Genomic DNA, 18,504 nt, shown 5'->3' on the forward strand with positions numbered 1-18,504 from the left:
TTATTTGTCCAAAGTTTATTCTAGCAGGTGGGCATTACCCCGATGCATGTAATAATTATCAATAAATAGTCATGTTGTGAAAGTATGGCACAGCTCAACAGCATTCAGCACCTTTTACTATTACAAAATACTGACTTCTGTAAGGATATTTCCATTTTACTATGAGTGAAAGATAACCACACTTTAACATATGATGTTTGACCATTGGGCCACAAAGTCTGTTTAAACCACCAATGGCTCTCTGCGGTTCCAGGTCAAGGTTTCTCTCAGCTCCACAGCTCCACATCCTTTTAAGGCTAGGGAAGGTTCTGTATTTGATACATGTTCTCTACAGCTACAGCCACTCTCCTGACAAGTCTTCAGTTTAAGGAAGTTCTTTCCCAAATCTTCCTCCATTTTTTGGTCCAGTTTGTCCTCTCTGCAGTGGAGTTTTTCTTATCCGTGCCCAATAACCGAAGGTGGGGAAACCAACACCACTTGTCTTCAGTTCGGTTGGGATGTTTCGCTGGCATGAGACGCAGTAGTTTTCTCCAGAATTGCTTATTCACAGTGGGAGAGGTAGATGTTTTCCAGGTAACCCTGGGCAAAACCCTGAGAGCTATCTTCACATTGTGAGGTAATGACTGTGGCTCCTGGAAAGACTTGAACTGAATTAGGATGAGTTTTATTGCCTTGTCTTCCAGGACAGTGTTGACGGCTGTTTCGAGCTCAAAGAGGGCCGGGCCATTGACATAGCTTGGACTTAACACCACAATCGCCCGTCTGCTCTTCTTGACAGCGTTTACAATGTCATCTGTGTATGCTGGGAAAACAAATATATATATATATATATATTATTACCAACTTATCATACAAAACATGCTGCCTTCCTGCAGATATTCTTATACCCTGGCACAGAGTGGTGAATGCAAGGATGATGAAAAACATCTGTGGTAAAGAACGGCAGAAACTGGAATGTGCTTATATGGCTCCTGGCTTGAATGTGCTTTAAACCTGATGGACAAGGGAGTGTTGAAAAGTCCTGTTCCTCATTCCAGTCCTACTTCCGACTGACATTCTAGCCACACAATACCACACTCCAATCCATCACAAAGGCTGTTTCTAAGGGCTGTGTAAGGGGCAAAGTAAGGGTTTGTGTTCCAAACCCACCATGAACCAGCTGTAGTCTTTGAGCCTTGAGAAAGAGATAAAGGAATACCCCTTCCAAGCTGAAAACCTGCAATTCATCTCCCAAACGCAAGTCATTCTGTTTTCTTAAAGCATGAAATAAAATGTTTCACAGCGTTTTAGGAAGAGGGAGGAATTGTGCTTGCAAACCCTTTGCTCCATCCCATATGAACTAAGAATAAGTATGTCTGTGAGTTAGAAGTATTAGTTATCTTATTTCGTAAAAAATATATACCTCCTTATTGTTGTTGTGTGTGTGTGTGTTTTAAAAACCTCAAAGCTAATTACAAAAAAATTAAGAAATGTAAATCTCACTGAGTTTAATGAAGCTCACTTCCAGGTAAATAAAAGCAGAGGATTGTAACTTAAGGCACAAATTCGGTGGCTGCTTCCTTGTCCTATTTTCTCATTGAAAATCACCCTCCCCCAAGCACTGGCGGATTTTAGGGCAGTGCAAGCGGTTCTGCCACACTGGGCGCCAAGCCTAGGGGGCACTGCAGGCCACCACAACTATGACGTAGCGAAGCGAGCAGAACAGAAAGCGAGAGGTGAAGGAACGGCAGTTTTGCTGTGTATGCAAATCTACACATGGATATTAGGGGCAGATAAAGTTTCCAAACACAAATACAGGTGTTTGAAGAGTTGGTTTTATTATTATGCAATTATGTGAGATGTTACCTCCTCCTGGAAGGATGTCCCGCTCAGTGAGACATAGCTTATATTCATATTTGTTTTCTAAAACTTGAGGGAGAATCTCCAAAGCAAATGTTTCCTCATTGAGTAGCGTGTGATCTGCTTCAGGGAGATCTGGTTTTGCACAGGACACAAATGCATCAAATTCTTTGCCATCTAAAAAAATTTAAAGGACAAAGTTAGATGAAGCAGCGAAGAAGCAAGCATCCTTTAAAGAAAGATGAGAGGTGAGAAAAGACAACAACATTTTTCTGAAATAGTGGGGCATGGCTGTGGAAGACGAGTCTGCTGAATCCCCCTTATTTTTCCTCTTAAAGGAGACCAGCTGTAGAGATGGTAAAAAGTACTACTGAAAACACAATGGAAAATACGAAAAAGTAAAAGGCAAATTAAAATCCCCCCCTCGTTTCTTAGCAGTAAGCAGACACATCTCACTTTCAAATCTCACTTTCAGCCATAACCTCTCTGAGTCAAACCACCATCTCTGGTATTCTGGGTGAACTGTACCCTAGATGCAAATATGCCTTGCCCAAACAGCTTGTTATTCCATATTGAACAGAGCAGGGACTCCGCTACATTCGTCAAGACAAAGCGCTTTATTTGCGCTATAACACCATGACACCAGATGGCATTGTGGAGTGCCATCTTTAGCCAACGGGATTTCCCTGTATGAAGTTTACAACACGTTTAACTAAATTGCTTTTCTTGATGTGTCTAGATCCACCCCAGAGATTGCCAGGTTTTTCCTGTCGCTTTTCAATGCCTGTTTTGCTCTCCTCTCTTCCTCTTCTGTTTTTTCATCTGCCATTCAGCAAAGTGTCAGGGGACTGCCATCGGAACAGGGAAGGGAGGCAGAGGGGCAGCTGGAATACAAAGAAACCTCTGAAAACCTTGAGAAGCAGTTCCTCTTCCTGCGGTGGGGAAACCCACACCTCCAGTGGGGAAGAGGGGAAGGGACCAGAGGAGGATGCTGGGAGCCCCAGCACCGTACCTCATCGGTCTGAGGGTGGGGGAAGCCACACCTCCCAGGTAAAGGAGGTGAAAGGGCTAGAGGATGCTGCTAGGAGCCTCAGCACCGCTCCTTGCCAAGCCAGCCAGGAGGGAAGCACGCCTCTTCCGTCGCCCACCTTGCGCAGAGGTGTAAAACGCAAAGAAGGAAGGAAAAGGCTGGGGGTGACTAAGCTCTTATGTTGGGGGAGGACCCAGAAATGACCACTCCCGGATTCTGCTAGCGATTGAGGCAGACATGAACTGATGGTTCTGCACTGTAAATAGTTTTGCACCAAAATAAAACCTGTTAAAGACAGGTCGGAGTCCTGCCTGGTTACTCACGAGCAACCACCACTGACATCTGACACAAAGCTTCTCTCTTTGGATATCTAATGCCCAGGGTTGTATTATGTCCTGATAAAGCTTGTGGTGGCTGTTGCCTATTGGAACCCTTACGGCACAAAGGTCCATGGTAGGCAGAGGCAGACCCAATGACAAGGTGGAGCCAATTGGCCCTAGTTTTTTCTCAATCTCTTCTCTGCCAAGTTCAAGAAGGGCATCCCTGGGACTGAGGAGGAGGAAGCTGATAGGCAATGCTACTCTCTGGGCTAGTTATAAAAAAGATGGCATTCTCTGTTCCTCCATGTCCCACCTGAAGGCTGGTGCCAATATGTTCTCAGCACAGTCCAGATCTCTGCTCTTGGACATTTTGAATATTAAATATGGGTTTTTTTGTAAAAGTGAAGTGTATATATATATATATATATATATATTTGCTTTCGTAGATTTTCACGGGTACAGGAATGCATGTTTTGGTGTCTTCGGGTGTCTTCCCGTGTAGACACCCCAACTCTTACACGGGAAGACACCCGAAGACACCAAAACCTGCATATATATATATATATATATATATATATATATATATATATGGTTTCATTGCATGCTTTGCTTTGATTGGTGTACGCTGCCCTGTTGTTGGCAGGCGGCAAATGAATAAATAAATAAATTATATTTTAAAATTACGTGCCAATTTTCATGGAAATATTTGTAACGCAGTTGCCAATAAACCTTGAGCAGCTCAGTGTAACAAAATAAGAGCATCTCATATACTATTTCATGCATCCTGATATATATCTTCTTCTTCTTCTTCTGTTTTGTTTTTTACATGGGTACTATTTCTTGTTTCTTCCTGTTTCTCATGTCTTATCTGGACACTTGTAATCTTGTACTTTCCCTTTTTCAATAAAGAATATATGTATGAAAGAAAGAAAGGAAGGAAGGAAGGAAGGAAGGAAGGAAGGAAGGAAGGTGGGAGGAAGGCAGAGGGCAGATTGAGGCTGGTGGGGCAATGCCCCATTTACCCTAATGGAGCAGATTCCATAGGCTATTGTTTTGTCCATGACAGGGAAGCATGGAACACAGTGATATATGTATAAAGACAGTACGGGACTCGAAAGCGTAACAGTGAAGCTGATGTTATTAAACAGGATAAAGAACAGAGTAAAGCACTCGCTACCCCTGCTAGGCATAGTGTGAAGAGTCACACTGAGGGTAAAAAAATAATAATCACCCACTCCTCTCTTCATATGTATGCAATGAGACATGGATGTCCATCTGCTGCACAAAAGTACAAACATCGCTACTGCTGTTCTCAAAATTATGCACTCACCCCTCACCTGGCTTGTGAAAGACCCCTGGGCAAAGTGAGTCTTTTGGCTCACGTAAGAGTGCAGGGCCAAAAGACGGAACATTTCGGGATCCAATCAGAAGCCAGGTTGGCTTCTGTGATTCCGGGATGTCCCAGTAAAATCAGGGGTACGGCATCTTCATCTTTCAGAAATGAATCCTTAAAAACACCAAATGATAGTTGGTTCTTAATTAGACCAGCAGAGGCCACTACAAGACAAGAGAGTGTTAACTGTCGGTTTCTTACACTACAAAGGTACCTTTGCTGGGGTTCAAGAAACTGAGTTAAGTTTCACCTGTTAACAAATTTCTCACATGAAAGTCATTCTCTTGTAGACAACTGAGTGAACCCCCTGTGCAGACGTGTGTGTGTGTGTGTGTGTGTGTGTGTGTGTGTGTGTGTACATATGGTGCACACATTCTGGGAAACTGTGGTCAACCACAATATTTCAGAACATGTACATACCACGCATGTAGTATCTTCATAGGTCATGACCTATTATCTGAAAACTATGCCGTGCCCAAAATGGAAACAATTTCTATTTTAATAATGTGCCTTGCAACCTTAAGTAGAACATTTTGTCTCTTGAAACCCCTTTGAACCCACCCCTTTTGTATGTAATCTGGGGCATTAGCAAGTGACCTTTCTAGTCTTTCAGAGAGTATTTTTAGATACTTTAAGTATCTTCAATATCTTTCATAAATACAAGCTGCCTGTGCAAGAATTTTGGAGAAGTACTGTAAGTGAGCGAGGTAGGTAGTCATATGGTCCAACCCCCAATTAGGAATGGGTGAGAAAAATCGATTCAGTTCAGGTAGATGAACCTATCAAGTTTGCACTTATCCAAAACAACATGAGGGCTGAAACACAGCCTCCCTCTGAAAATCACACTTATTTGAATTTAGCGATTCAGTTCTCCAACCAGAAAATACATATATTATGAGAAAGTATGCATTAAAATTAATACATCAGTGAAAATAGTATACGTTGGGAGAAACTGCTAGCAGCAATGCATACATTAGTCAAAACTGCATACAAAAATGTGTTTATTAGGAGAAATTGGCACTAAAATGCTAAATAATTTCCATGAGGATTGGGGGGGGGATCGACAAATTGATGTCAAGATGTGGGGAACTGGATTTAAGATTGGAAAAATGAGAAACTGAGAGAACTTAAACTGACAGATCCTTCTATCCTTACTCCCTGTGTGGTATCTACAATGCAGGATGAAACTACGACGTTCCTGACCATCCAGCTTCTGCTTAAATACCTACAGCAAAGGAAAGCTCATCACTTTCCAATGCAATTGGAAGTTTCTCCTAATATTTAACCACAATTTGTTCCATCTTCTGCAGGATAGCCTTCTCCACACACAGTATCTGAAGATGGTTATATCTCCTCTTAATCCTAGCTTCTCTGGACTAAACATAACCATGAAGGCAGAGTAAAATACAGTGGGACCTCAGAAGTCCGTTCAACTTCCAAAATTTTCAGAAATCAAGGCACGGCCTGTGATTGGCTGCAGGAAGTTCTTGCAGCCAATCAGAAGCCGCAGAAGCCATGTCGAACATTCAGGTTCCAAAAGAACGTTCGAAAACCAGAACACTCACTTCCGGTTTTTGATCGTTCGGGAGCCAAAACGTTAGATTCCCAAGGCGTTTGAAAACCAAGGTACAACTGTATTTAAAATAAAACAGATTCCCAGCTGTTCTTTCTTCTTCAGAATTTCAGGGGGTTTTGTTTTACAAATCTTCTAGCTTCTTGACCTCATTTTATTTCATGAGGTTTATTTATTTTTTTCACCTGCCTTGTCCTTGAGCTTAATTGTCTCTTCACTCAGCTTTCTTTATGCTAGGCTAAACAGGCATTTCTATACTAACAAGATCTTGCTCATCATTCTGGTATGTCTCCACCCACATCATACAAAATTACGAGTGTGCCTTGATCAGTATTCCTTGAGAGGTCATGCTGCCAGATTCATACTGAAACACAACTTTTTCCAAGGACTTTCCCCTTATTTCCTCCCTGCCACTTCCAAATGATGAGTCATGAGGTGACAGCAAAGGTATTATTCTCAAGAGTCCCCAATTGAGTGACCTTAACATGCAGTATTTTTCAAATCCCCCCGGAGCATGCACTTCATAATTTATAATTGCCCAGACCCTCAACTGTGCACATAATGTCATTTATAATTATATATTCAGGAAATGTCATAAATAATGCAGAGTGATTTCTAAGAAAATAAGCACAAAATCAGAAGCCAAAAGCTAAATCCATGGTAAAATCCCACTAATTGTGTCCCTCCCACTCAACACTCTGCTGTACACATCCTCTCAAACCTTGCATTAGTGCACAGCTAATCAAACTTATCTAGTAATTTTGCATGACCTCTCAGGGTCCTTACAATTAGGCAGAGTGAGGTCATTACCTCAGGCAGTTGATTTAGAGAAGAGCAGCAAATTAATAGTATTTCATTTATTGTTATTTTTACTGACATGGGGGGGAGAGAGAAAGGCATTTGTGGATTTTTTTACCTCACCTGCCAGAATAAGTGACCTGGCTTTGGGTGCTGCGTACAAAAATGTAGCTTTTCTCAATCTGTAATTGTTCACCCCCAACATTCTGCTTTCAGTCTATTGATTCTAGATCCTGCTGTCCACAAAGTCTTAGCTTTATCCAGCTGAGTTCACCTTTTACCCAATGCTTTTAATGCCTCATCCCTCCCCAAATCTGCATTCATTTATTTATTTTTAAAACTCACAACATATGAAGTTTTACGTTAAAGGTAAGAAGGTAAAGGACCCCTGGACGGTTGAGTCCAGTCAAAGGCGACTGTGGGGTCGCGGCACTCATCTGGCTTTCAGCCTGAGGTAGCAGGTATTGTTCCACAGACAGCTTTCCGGGTCATGTGGCCAGCTTCTGGCACAACACAACACTGTGATGGACACCAGAGTGCATGGAAACGCTGTTTACCTTCCTGCCCCAGTGGTACCTATTTATCTACTTGCACTCACTGGCATGCTTTCAAACTGCTAGGTTGGCAGGAGCTGGGACAGAGCAACGGCAGGTCACTACCATTGCAGGGATTCGAACCGCTGACCTTCTGATCAGTAAGCCCAAGAGGCTCAGTGGTTTAGACCACAGCGCCACCAGTGTGCACCTTGTTTCCCAAAGCCAAGTATCACTGTTGGTTGCTTAGAGTGAGAAAAGTGAGGAAGCAGGGAGCTCATAGCAGTGCAGACAGCAGCAGAGCTCATCCAGCAATCCTGTCACTACAGTGGTACCTCGGGTTAAGTACTTAATTCGTTCTGGAGGTCTGTTCTTAACCTGAAACTGTTCTTAACCTGAAGCACCACTTTAGCTAATGGGGCCTCCTGCCGCCAGAGCACAATTTCTGTTCTCATCCTGAAGCAAAATTCTTAACCTGAGGTACTATTTCTGGGTTAGCAGAGTCTGTAACCAGAAGCGTCTGTAACCTGAAGCATCTGTAACCCGAGCTACCACTGTATTCCCATATCACTTCCATCTCCCTGCTGCCTCAACCCTCTCCCTCTTGGCTCTGGGAAGCCAGGTGAGCAGCACACCACAAAGTGCTACTGGTCACTAACCTCTCCATCTTACCTACCTCACAGGGTTGCTGTTAGGAAATAAGGGAACCTTGTACACCACCGTGCGTTTTCTGGAGCAAACACGGGATACATGTGTCATAAATAAACAGAGTACAGACCGTTCGCTGAAAAGATAATTGCCAAGGTAAGAAAAGTAGAACACAAGCTCTTACCGCCGGCAGTTTCACCTTTGGCCACATAATTCCGATATAACAGCACTATTTCAATCCGGTGCCGGTAAACCACCATACTTCCCAAAAAGATTAGAAATACAGTTGTCATGGAACAGCACAAAGTGAGTAAGAAGTGAAGAGCTAAAAGGAAACAAAAATAAGAGAAGTATTTGTTTATTTTTGGTGGGGTTTGGTTTGTTCTCTTCTTAAATTTTGTTTGTAAGAAGGAGATGTTGGAGTAGGGCATGTGAAGACAGAGCTGCCAAATGTCTTTCCCAGGTAAAAAAAAAAATTAAAATGATACTATCGTTTTCAGGTTTAGAATCTCAGAGCTTCTACTCTTGTTCCCCCTCCCTTCTGTCACGATTTAAATAACCTCTCTGACGATCGGAAAATGGAAAGGCAATTTTAATCAAGGAGCAGACCAGCGATGTTATCCCCAATTGTAACTTGTAAAATAAATAAAAATAAAAGAACACCACATGCTAGGTGGTTTGCCAGTTTACCTCTTTCTGTTCTCTTCTTAAATCTGAACACCCCCGTGGTGTTCCCAATGGAGTTTTGAGCCAGGCAGACGAATTGGCTGCTTAAATCCTCTTCAGTTAAATTGGTCAGGTTGAAAGCAAGATCAAAACAGCTGCCTTCTAGTTCCTTTGGACTGACCCTAAATAGAATAATGCTTTCGTCAGCCACTTGTAGCATTCATTCTCACACAGTTACAGTAGTCCCTGGTGCCACCAATGCCATATTTGTGCAGGTGATGGTTCTGGTTTCTATAAAGGCGATGATGACCCAAATTGCAAAAATCAGGGCAGTTGCATACTTACCAGCCTCATGGAAACACAGGATTACATCATCTCCCCTGGAGTCTGGCTGACGAACCCATGTAGAAGCCACAGCCCATGGACACACTCTTTAGAAATTATTCATTTGTTGCTTCCGTTTATCCACCCAACAATAAGGTAATCACAGCAACAATAGTGCCACCAAATACAAAAATGCAAGATAAAATATAAAATCTAAAACTAGCAATGGGAAATAGGCCAGGACAGCAAATCTAAAAAGTACTTTGAAACATTGAAAATTCTTTTTAAAAAAAGGTCTTCATTTGATATGAAAAAGAACCATAACATTGGCTCCAGGAAAGCCTCTCTGGGGAGGGTGTTCCATAAGCAGGGTGCCAACACTGAAAAGGCCACCTCTTCAGTAGCCACTCTATGGACCTCATTTGGTGAGGACACCCAGAGAAGGATAGCTGATGTTCCCCTTCAATGAGTGGAACGGTCTCCCTCAGGAAGTTGTGGGCTTTCATTCCTTGGAGGTTTTTAAGCAGAGGTTAGGTGGCCATCTGTCATGGATGCTGAAACATACTGAGTCCTGTAGTGATTTCATGCTCTGTATTGCAGCTTGTAAAAGAGTGATTTAATTGCCGCCGCCCCGCCCCCAACATCAGGCTTTTATATACATTATTTACACAATGAGTCCCGTCTGATTGGCTGATTCTGCTTCCCTCCTGGAGCCTGATTGGTCTTTTCCTGCAGGCCAACCAGTTGTTGCATTCTACGATCCTACCAGCCTAATAGGCTGATTAACTTCCTCCTGGAGCCTGATTGGTCTTCTCCTGCAAGCCAATCAGTTGCTGCATTCTAGGATCCTACTTGCCTATTGTTCCAGGATCCAAGCTTAGTACATAACAGATGTGTTAACTGAGATTCCTGCACTGCAGAGGGTTGGACTGGATGACCCTTCGGGTCCCAATTCTACAATTCTATGATTCTGTGATACTTTAAGGAATCATGGCTTACCCCCAAAGAATCCTGGGAACTGTAGAACTGTAGTTTGTTAAGGGCACTGGGAATTGTTAGGAGACAATCCTCTCACACAGCTACCATTCCTAGAGTGCTTTAACAACAACCCCTCTTCCCAGGGAATTCATATCCTTAAACATTCTGCTGCCTTAAACATTACTGCTGATCTCCAGCCAAAAGTTGGACTGCATTATGCTTCCCATTCAGTTTACTGTATCCTCTTCCCTGTATCCTTTTCCCAAAAAGAGGACTTAAAGATTCACAGTTATGGAACTGCTACCAAGACCAAGGTTGGAGTCACATGGAAAGAGAGAAATCCCATCTGTGTACAGCAGGAGAGGAAAACATGGAAGAGCCTTCACTAATCCTCTTCCAGTTACATTAGTATTTTGATCATGTGCTACAACAGATTTCCCCAACCTATCGTTCTCTATCGTTGGCCATGCTGGCATAGGCTGAAGGGAACTGTAGTATGAAACTAAACAAGAATACTGTTTTTGTTAAGTTGTGGGTGAACATATCAGACGACACAGCGATTCTTCAAACAGCTCTTGTTTATTCACAGGCCAGAACAGAACTGAACTGAAGGGCTCAGCCAGCCTGCTTATATAGAGCTCCACTAGAACGTAACTGTAACAATTTTCTAAAACTATCCAATCACTGAACATCACTTTCGATCCCTTATTTGTATAACTATCTACAATATCCCCCTGCTGGCCCAGGGTGAGAACTTCAGTACATAACAGTTTTGGCTCTCCTGTTCTTTTGCTAGCTGCTTACATTCTACAAATACATGTTTTCAAGTTGGAGACTGTTCATACCATTTTTGCTTTAGCAGTTGCTTCCTTTCGCCGGTTTCTCTGTACCACTGCATCAAAGAGGAAGCATTTAGTTCAAAACCAAACTGTGCTCGGCATTTGAGCTCAAGCGGTTGCCCTGAGGAAAAACCACACGTAAAAAGCAGCATGTATGCACATTTTTTAGATCTGAAGTGGAAGCATGGGGATGTGGGCTATTGGTTTGTGTTGTCGTTGTCGACTGTGCATTTTGTGTTTTCTCTTGTATTTTCACGTTGTGAACTGCCCTGAGATCTATGGATGAAGGGCGATATTGTTGGCTGTTGTAAGCCGTCTGTCCAGCGAGACAATGGAGTAGGCCTCTGGGGTGAAGTTAAACTACTGCGCTGGCAGCACCAAAATGACCTTCCCTGGGCACAAGCCTAAACAGTGTGTGTGGCAATCCTGGGCTGCTCAAATGACAAGACCCCCCTCTCTGCCTTGCTGATGTGGTCCAAAGGAAAGCAGAGTGATATGTTTGGCACCAGCTTGGCAGCAGGAGTTGCTGGAAGGAGGCGTACAAGACACCATCCAACCGTCTTAGGGACTCCACTCTGGATTTGTGTAGGGTTTATAGCTTAGCCTTTTCTCCTCCCGAAGATATTCTGCAAGGCAGCGGGGGTTTAAGATTAGAGTTTTCCATCTTCTAGATGGGCTACCTTCTCAGTTTGACAAGCCCCATTTGCCCCTCTATAGTGCATACAGAAACCGCCTTTTTGACCATTGGGCCCACTATTGGTTTCATCCACACAATCCACCAGAGCCTGTCCTTGCATGCAGGAGAAGTCCCCTAACTCACCGGAAGGTGTGTCACTGCCACTTATCGGGAGGGAGAAGGGAGAGGCTGGAGAAACATTGCCATGGAGACTATCTGGTGTTCCCATTGGTGTGCCAATGTGCCTGTTATTGCATCCCACCCCCCAGTAAGTAGGAACAACACATCTGCTGAGAAGCTAGCATTGCAGCTCTGCCTCACCAGGAGAGCCGCTTCAACTTCATCATTTTTCACCTTTTGGAAATGGAGCCCAGAGGCTTTATCTCACTCCTTACCCACCCACACAAAGCATCAGCTTTCTGAGGTAACTGCCATACCCAGCAAGTGTCCCAGAAAAACTGGGGCATTCTGTTTTTCCTCACAAGAGGACGGCAACCATTTTGGGTGTTGGATCTCACATGGTTCTGTGCCACAATTCCCCCCCTCCCCCCCCCAAAAGTGTGTTTTGGGATATTGTTGCCTGGAAAAGGTGCTTTTTCAGGGGGGAACATGGCATGAAATTGCACACAATCACGGCACCCAAAATAGCTGCCGTCCTTGTGTGAGGAAAAAATGGGAAGATGGCATCATGGATTTTGCCTTCAATGTGTTGGAGGGATGGATGCCTCACTTTGTTCAATCGCTATGCCAGGCCTGAGCTAACCAAATGGTTAGGAGGACATGAGCTCAATAGTGGTCATATATAATAATATTTGATATAATAATCATCGGGAGTTTTTTTTCATCCAGAACTCACCAAAACTCAGTTCCAGCACCTCTCAGGTGGGCGCCATTGACATTCTAAGACAACAAGAGAGGTGTTCATTGTGGGTTCCAGCACCTCTTTTTCTAGAAAAATAGCACTGATAATAGCACTGGATTATTGCCAACATTACAAAACAAATTAAGAACGTAGTCAGTTTACCAAGTTCTACTTCAAGGATTCTCACACCACGGGGATCCAGAACCTCTGGGCGGTTGATAGTGTCTTGTGCTACGACATTAAAAATGGTGTCTATTAGGGAATTTCCAATGAACCTTTTGCATGTAGAATTAATAACCAGATTAAATATGTTGTGAGAAAATCAATGACTTAATCGCAGACAATACTTTTTTGTTGGTGGGGAAAGAGAAGGGCATCAAATAGCCATAAATGGATATACTGTGCAATTAGGCATGTCATGTTATTTCCATGGAGACTGAAAGAAGCTTTCTATGGCTCCTGGAAGCAACTTAAAATCACATACATAGGTCACAGGGTGATTCATTAGCATACACATCATATTTTAAAAGCTCTATGTATCCTAAGTTACACAAACAGCAAAGACAGCTGTGTTAGCTTTTAAGGGGTGGGGATCTAAAACCTTTGTTAGGACTTGCAAACTATTTTGTGCCCTTTTAGTTGGCCAAATTAAAGGTATTGCATTAATAAGGATTTAGAAATTTTTTATGATGCAGTATATCGTAGAATAGATACAAAGCACATTGTTACTTCCAAGTAAAGTTATTTAATGTAATCTTGAATTTACAGTAGTCTGACAGGTTCAGTCAACCTACACAACATTTATAGATTTATTTTTTTCTTTAAAGATATAAATGGAAAAGACTAAATGGGAATTGTAGGAGACAATGTAATATAATACAAGTGCCAGAATATAAAGCATTACATCAGTGACTTACCAATGATAGTTACGTTTACTATTGTTCTCATGGTCCACTGGGTATTGTTGTCAGTCAGTGTATAATCACATACATAAGTACCATTATCTGCATCGTAGACATGATACAATACTATACTATCATCCTCAAATCTCAGAGATGGTCTTTTATCCTTTTGAAGTCTTACTTTTAATCCATTCTAAGGGGCGAGAGAAGCAAACAAACATTGCAATGCTCTGTAAAAAAGGAATTGGCAGCTGACATAGGCTGAATCTATTGAGTTGATCTATACTTCTCCTTCCCCCAAATTACCAACCCCTTCCCTTTATCTTCCACAACTTTAAAAATGGCTAGGAGAATCAATGTGAGGGAAAGAGGCACCCCTCTTTCTCTTGTTGGTATAGCTCCAGTCCCTTTCTCCCCCATCTCAGGGGAGGATGACTCAGGAAAGTGAAAGAGCCGTGGCTAAATGAGTTTGAGGATGTAGAGCAGGAGTGCAGAACCTGCAGCCCTCCAGATGTTCCTGGACTGCAACTCACATCAGCTCTGGACCACTGGCTGTGTCTGATGGACGTTGGAATTCAACAACGCCTGGAAAGCTAGATGTTCCCCATCCCAGATCCAGGGAGATTTTTCTTTTCCTGTTTCAGTGTTGCTCCCTCCCTTCACAAACCCATCTCCCTCCCTCTCCCACCATTTATGAACCAGTTTAAACATCTGTCACGGGGGTGATGTTGCAAGAGTAACTTTACATTTCCTCCCCATGTCCAGTAATCTTACACTTTGGATCTCCAGAAGGTATTGAATTTAAGCTCCCATTACCCCTAGCAGCCTAGCCAATTGTCAAGGATGATGGGACCTGTAGTCCAAGCACGACTGAGGGTACATAGTTGAACAACACAGCCCTAGTCCTATCATAAGGGCTACCATGCATTTTGCAAGTGTAAAACAACCCAGATGGAAAGGAAACTTGTTGGAAAGCCATTAAGTTTACCCATCATTTCTCTGCTCCAAATCCCTTCTCTTCCCTGCCACAGGTGTTAAGTTGTGGGTGAACATATCAGACGACACAGCGATTCTTCAAACAGCTCTTGTTTATTCACAGGCCAGGACAGAACTGAACTGAAGGGTTCAGTCAGCCTGCTTATATAGAGCTCCAGTACAACGTAACTGTAACAATTTTCTAAAACTATCCAATCACTGAACGTCACTTTCAATCCCTTATTTGCATAACTATCTACAGTATGCCCTGCTGGTCCAGGGTGAGAACTTCAGTACATAACAACAGGGTTTTAAATAGAGCATTTTGAGGGGTTGTGCATGGGTTCAAAAGTAACATAGAATGGGAACCATGAGGACAGGGTAACCACCTCAAATATCGGCTTGAAATACCCATACAGATCTATCGTTCCAAATTTTATTTGTAGCCTGTGACTCAAAGGTCTTTTAAAAGAACATTAACTTTGGAGCAAGATCTATAATACAAACAATTACAAAATGGAAATAAAGAGGCTTTTTAAAATATTTACGAAAATGACTGGTGAATTTTGATATCCACACTTCACCAAACACCCTTGGGCATGTCTTTCCAAGTTTATTGTAACTGTGCTCCCAACATGCCATCATTTATCAAGATACCAGTCCAGGCAACGGAGTGATTCATTCATCAAATAACTGTATGTGGAAATAGTTTCAACCCATTACACTACCAGAGAGCAAGTTTCCCTCACCCACACTCACCACAAGTATATTTGTTGCATGTAAGTGTGACTCAGATTGATAAACCAAAGTGCTCTAAAGATAGTGGCACCCGTACCTTGTACCAGTTCACCTCTGATGGATGAAAATTACTGTAACAGCTTTTTCCTGGGCAAGGAATAACTCCTTTTCTGAGAACAAGTAGATTCAAGTTATTCACGCTACTATCTGAACAATTGGCCATCTTCCTTGTTTGAACATCTATGAAAATATTGGCACACTTGCTTTTCCTGTGTGACACGAAAAGAAAACACATGTAAAATCATACAGAGAAAGCTAGATTGTGAAAAGTGATATATACTGGACTAGATATATTGATACTGATATATCAATTTATTGATATATATTGGACTAGATATATTTGATCAGGCTTCCCCAGTCTGATGCCTTCCATATGGTTTGGACTTCAATTCCCATCAGCCATAGTCAGCATAGCCATGCTGGCTGGGACTGATGGGAGCAGTAGTTATTTATTTACATACCACTAAACCTCTACAAAGCTTACCAAAAATATACATTAAAATGGCTGATAACATCCAACGTTAAAAAACAAGTTAGCCTAACAATTTTCAAAATAAAATCAGCAGTTTAAAAACACACATGAAAAGAATAAAAGTACATGTTAGAATATATAATAAATTTACATGTCTGGGTAGGCTTGCTCAAACAAAAAATCCTTTTTGGCAGGTGCTGAAAATGATTGCCTAACATCAATGGGCAGTGAGTTCCAGAGGGTCAATTTATTTCAAGGGTAGAAGGAGCATTATATAGAGAGTGCTAGGCTGGGAAAAGGCTGCTTTAGTCACAATGTGGCAATGCATTCTAAGATCCATAAGTGATTCCTGTCCCTTCTCCACGCTGCTACTTCCAGCAACCCCCAAAAAATGCTAGCTCCTGAGAATAAGGGAAGCCTTGGGGATGGTGTAGGTTATGGTGCAGAGAAGAGCAAATGGAGGTGAAGTCGGCAGGAATCACAAAACCTCCTTTTTGTGAATGGAATTGCCTTTCCAATTGGGACAAGACATCTTTGGATCCTAGCCTATCAATTTAGCACTATCATTTCAAAGAGGGATGCGGGTGGCGCTGTGGGTTAAACCACAGAGCCTAGGACTTGCCGATCAGAAGGTTGGCGGTTTGAATCCCCGCAATGGGGTGAGCTCCCGTTGCTCGGTCCCTGCTCCTGCCGACCTGGCAGTTCGAAAGCACGTCAAAGTTCAAGTAGATAAATAGGTACCACTCTGGCGGGAAGGTAAACGGCATTTCCGTGCACTGCTCTGGTTCGCCAGAAGCGGCTTAGTCATGCTGGCCACATGACCCGGAAGCTGTCTGCAGACAAATGCCGGCTCCCTCGGCCTATAGAGTGAGATGAGTGCCGCAACCCCAGAGTCAGCCACGACTGGACCTAATGGTCAGGGGCCCCTTTACCTTTACCTTTATCACTTCAAATATACTATTAACGTAATTTGTCACGATCAGATAATAAGGTACTAAGGTAATATGTAACATTTAGGTAAAAAAAAGTCTGAATGATGAATATTTGTAAAATGTTGTTAAAATAACAGTGGGGGTTTTTTAAATAGAAATTGTCCAGAGAATGTAGCAAGATAAAAACAACAAAGTCAAGTGCTATTTGATTTGGAATGTGTTTAAGCAGACAGAGTTCATATTTTATGTATAGTACTTAATAGAATAACAGCCTGAGAGGCCCTGAAAGCACAAAGATGAAATATAAGCCTTTTAAAATGAATGATCTGGCTTCATTAAGCACAGTTAATTCTCTCGCTCTCTCTTTTTCCAAACATGAAGCTGATGCTTACATTTCTCCCCCTTTAACAAATGAGACTTAAAAGTATTTAACTGGGTGGACCACACTGAATGTAATTAAGAAATAAATAGTAATCATGATGAAGAATATAGGCTCTGTGTAGATTTCTCGAAATACTAGTGCACACATCCACAAAAGGTCTGACTGAGATGTGTCATGGCAACCGACCTATTCTTGCAGACATATGTTCCAGAATGTTGAACTGTTATTGGATTAAACCAAAGGGCATTTCCCTGTAGTTTGGGGTTGATGGTTTCTTTTCTGAGAAGCACCGGGGCTCTCCTATCTCTTGATTGCCAGATCCACTGAAGCTGGCTTTCATGAAGACGAGAAAAGTTAAAAATTGAGGCAGGGTTCTCTGGTGGTACGTCACATGACACAACAAATGCCTGGCCACTGATGGCCCGGTACTTCACATCAGGTTGTTTGCAAAGACGTTCTGAAAAGATAAAGAGGTCCGTGCAATCAGGTTAAAGTTCCATTTTTGGGTCACTTCCAGACAACCTGTTCCACAAGCATTTGACTGTGGGGAGATTAAATGATGTTGCAGCAAGTATTTGCCTTCATTTTCCCATCACTTATCACAAAAAAGAGAAAATATTCTGGGTTTGTTTCATAACAGCTCCAAATCAACTTTAACTGTGCAGCCTAAATTGGACAAGAAGTGATTGAATCCCACCAGAAAATAGGGAGGGGTGTAAGCTCCCTGAGATTTTTATTCTTCTCGCCCCTTTAGAAAACTTTGCAGAAATTTATCTGAATATTCTCCACTGGTACCTGGGCAATGTGAAGGAAGCAAAATTGTGGAGGCAACCAACAGACTTCCTGCTCCTGCAGAAAGGGACTTTGGGGGGGGGGAATATGGAAGCTGTGCTACTGCCGTTGCTAATTGTGGAATTCTATAGTTTAGTCAACGTCAAAGAAAATACATTGAGCTGTCATTTACTTGAAGGCCTCCCCATGCAGAAATCGGGTGCAATATCAAAAACCTGCCACTACGAAGGTGACAGTTTTCAAACTTTCCAATGCAGGCATAAAACATGCAATGGCCTGTGAGCATTGCAGGGGGTTAGACTAGACCAGGCTTCCTCAAACTCAGCCCTCCAGCTGTGTTGGGACTACAACTCCCATCATCCCTATCTAGCAGGACCAGTGGTCAGGGATGATGGGAGTTGTAGTCTCAAAACATCTGGAGGGCTGAGGTTGAGGAAGCCTGGACAAGCAACCCTTGGGGACCCTCCCAGCTCTACGATTCTATGAAAATGTGGGCTGAGAGGACTGTACCACCTTTGAAAATGAGCATTTAAAGCATGTTAAGGAAGAGTATAACACGACGTCTTACCTCGAAAAACTCTGACTTCTGCTCTTTCCATTAATGTCAGAAAAAGATAACAGAGTATTAGCATTATTTTCTACCACTGTGTTTCTTCGTTTGGCAATGAACCTTCATGGCAGAGATAGCCTAATTTATTTCCCTGGTGTTGTTTTCTATAGCTGTAAAAACATAACAAAACAAAACAATAAGTGGCCAGCTCTCTTTGAAACT

General features: G+C 42.5%; 1 protein-coding gene and 1 long non-coding RNA gene across 4 annotated transcripts in view; one reads left to right on the forward strand and one right to left on the reverse strand.

The window, feature by feature from the left end:
* The window catches only part of IL18RAP (interleukin 18 receptor accessory protein), a 22,051-nt gene continuing 3,547 nt past the window's right edge, over positions 1-18,504 (reverse strand). The window contains exons 2-11 of the mRNA XM_081198429.1: positions 18,301-18,452; positions 17,127-17,397; positions 15,192-15,363; positions 13,397-13,574; positions 12,642-12,710; positions 10,948-11,062; positions 8,825-8,982; positions 8,319-8,459; positions 1,846-2,016; positions 1-802 (exon numbers count right to left, since the gene is read on the reverse strand). Coding sequence (XP_081054555.1) covers positions 360-802; positions 1,846-2,016; positions 8,319-8,459; positions 8,825-8,982; positions 10,948-11,062; positions 12,642-12,710; positions 13,397-13,574; positions 15,192-15,363; positions 17,127-17,397; positions 18,301-18,364 — 1,782 coding nt within the window. The 5' untranslated portion in view covers positions 18,365-18,452 and the 3' untranslated portion in view covers positions 1-359. The remainder of the gene's footprint in view (positions 803-1,845; positions 2,017-8,318; positions 8,460-8,824; positions 8,983-10,947; positions 11,063-12,641; positions 12,711-13,396; positions 13,575-15,191; positions 15,364-17,126; positions 17,398-18,300; positions 18,453-18,504) is intronic.
* LOC308589436 overlaps positions 17,287-18,504 on the forward strand; it is a 14,078-nt gene continuing 12,860 nt past the window's right edge. For all 3 annotated transcript variants that reach the window (XR_014009234.1, XR_014009235.1, XR_014009236.1), the window contains exon 1: positions 17,287-17,427. This is a non-coding gene — a long non-coding RNA (uncharacterized lncRNA). The remainder of the gene's footprint in view (positions 17,428-18,504) is intronic.

The sequence above is a fragment of the Podarcis bocagei genome, assembly GCF_964188305.1.
Source record: "Podarcis bocagei genome assembly, chromosome: 6".
NCBI classification, from domain to species: Eukaryota; Metazoa; Chordata; class Lepidosauria; order Squamata; family Lacertidae; genus Podarcis; species Podarcis bocagei.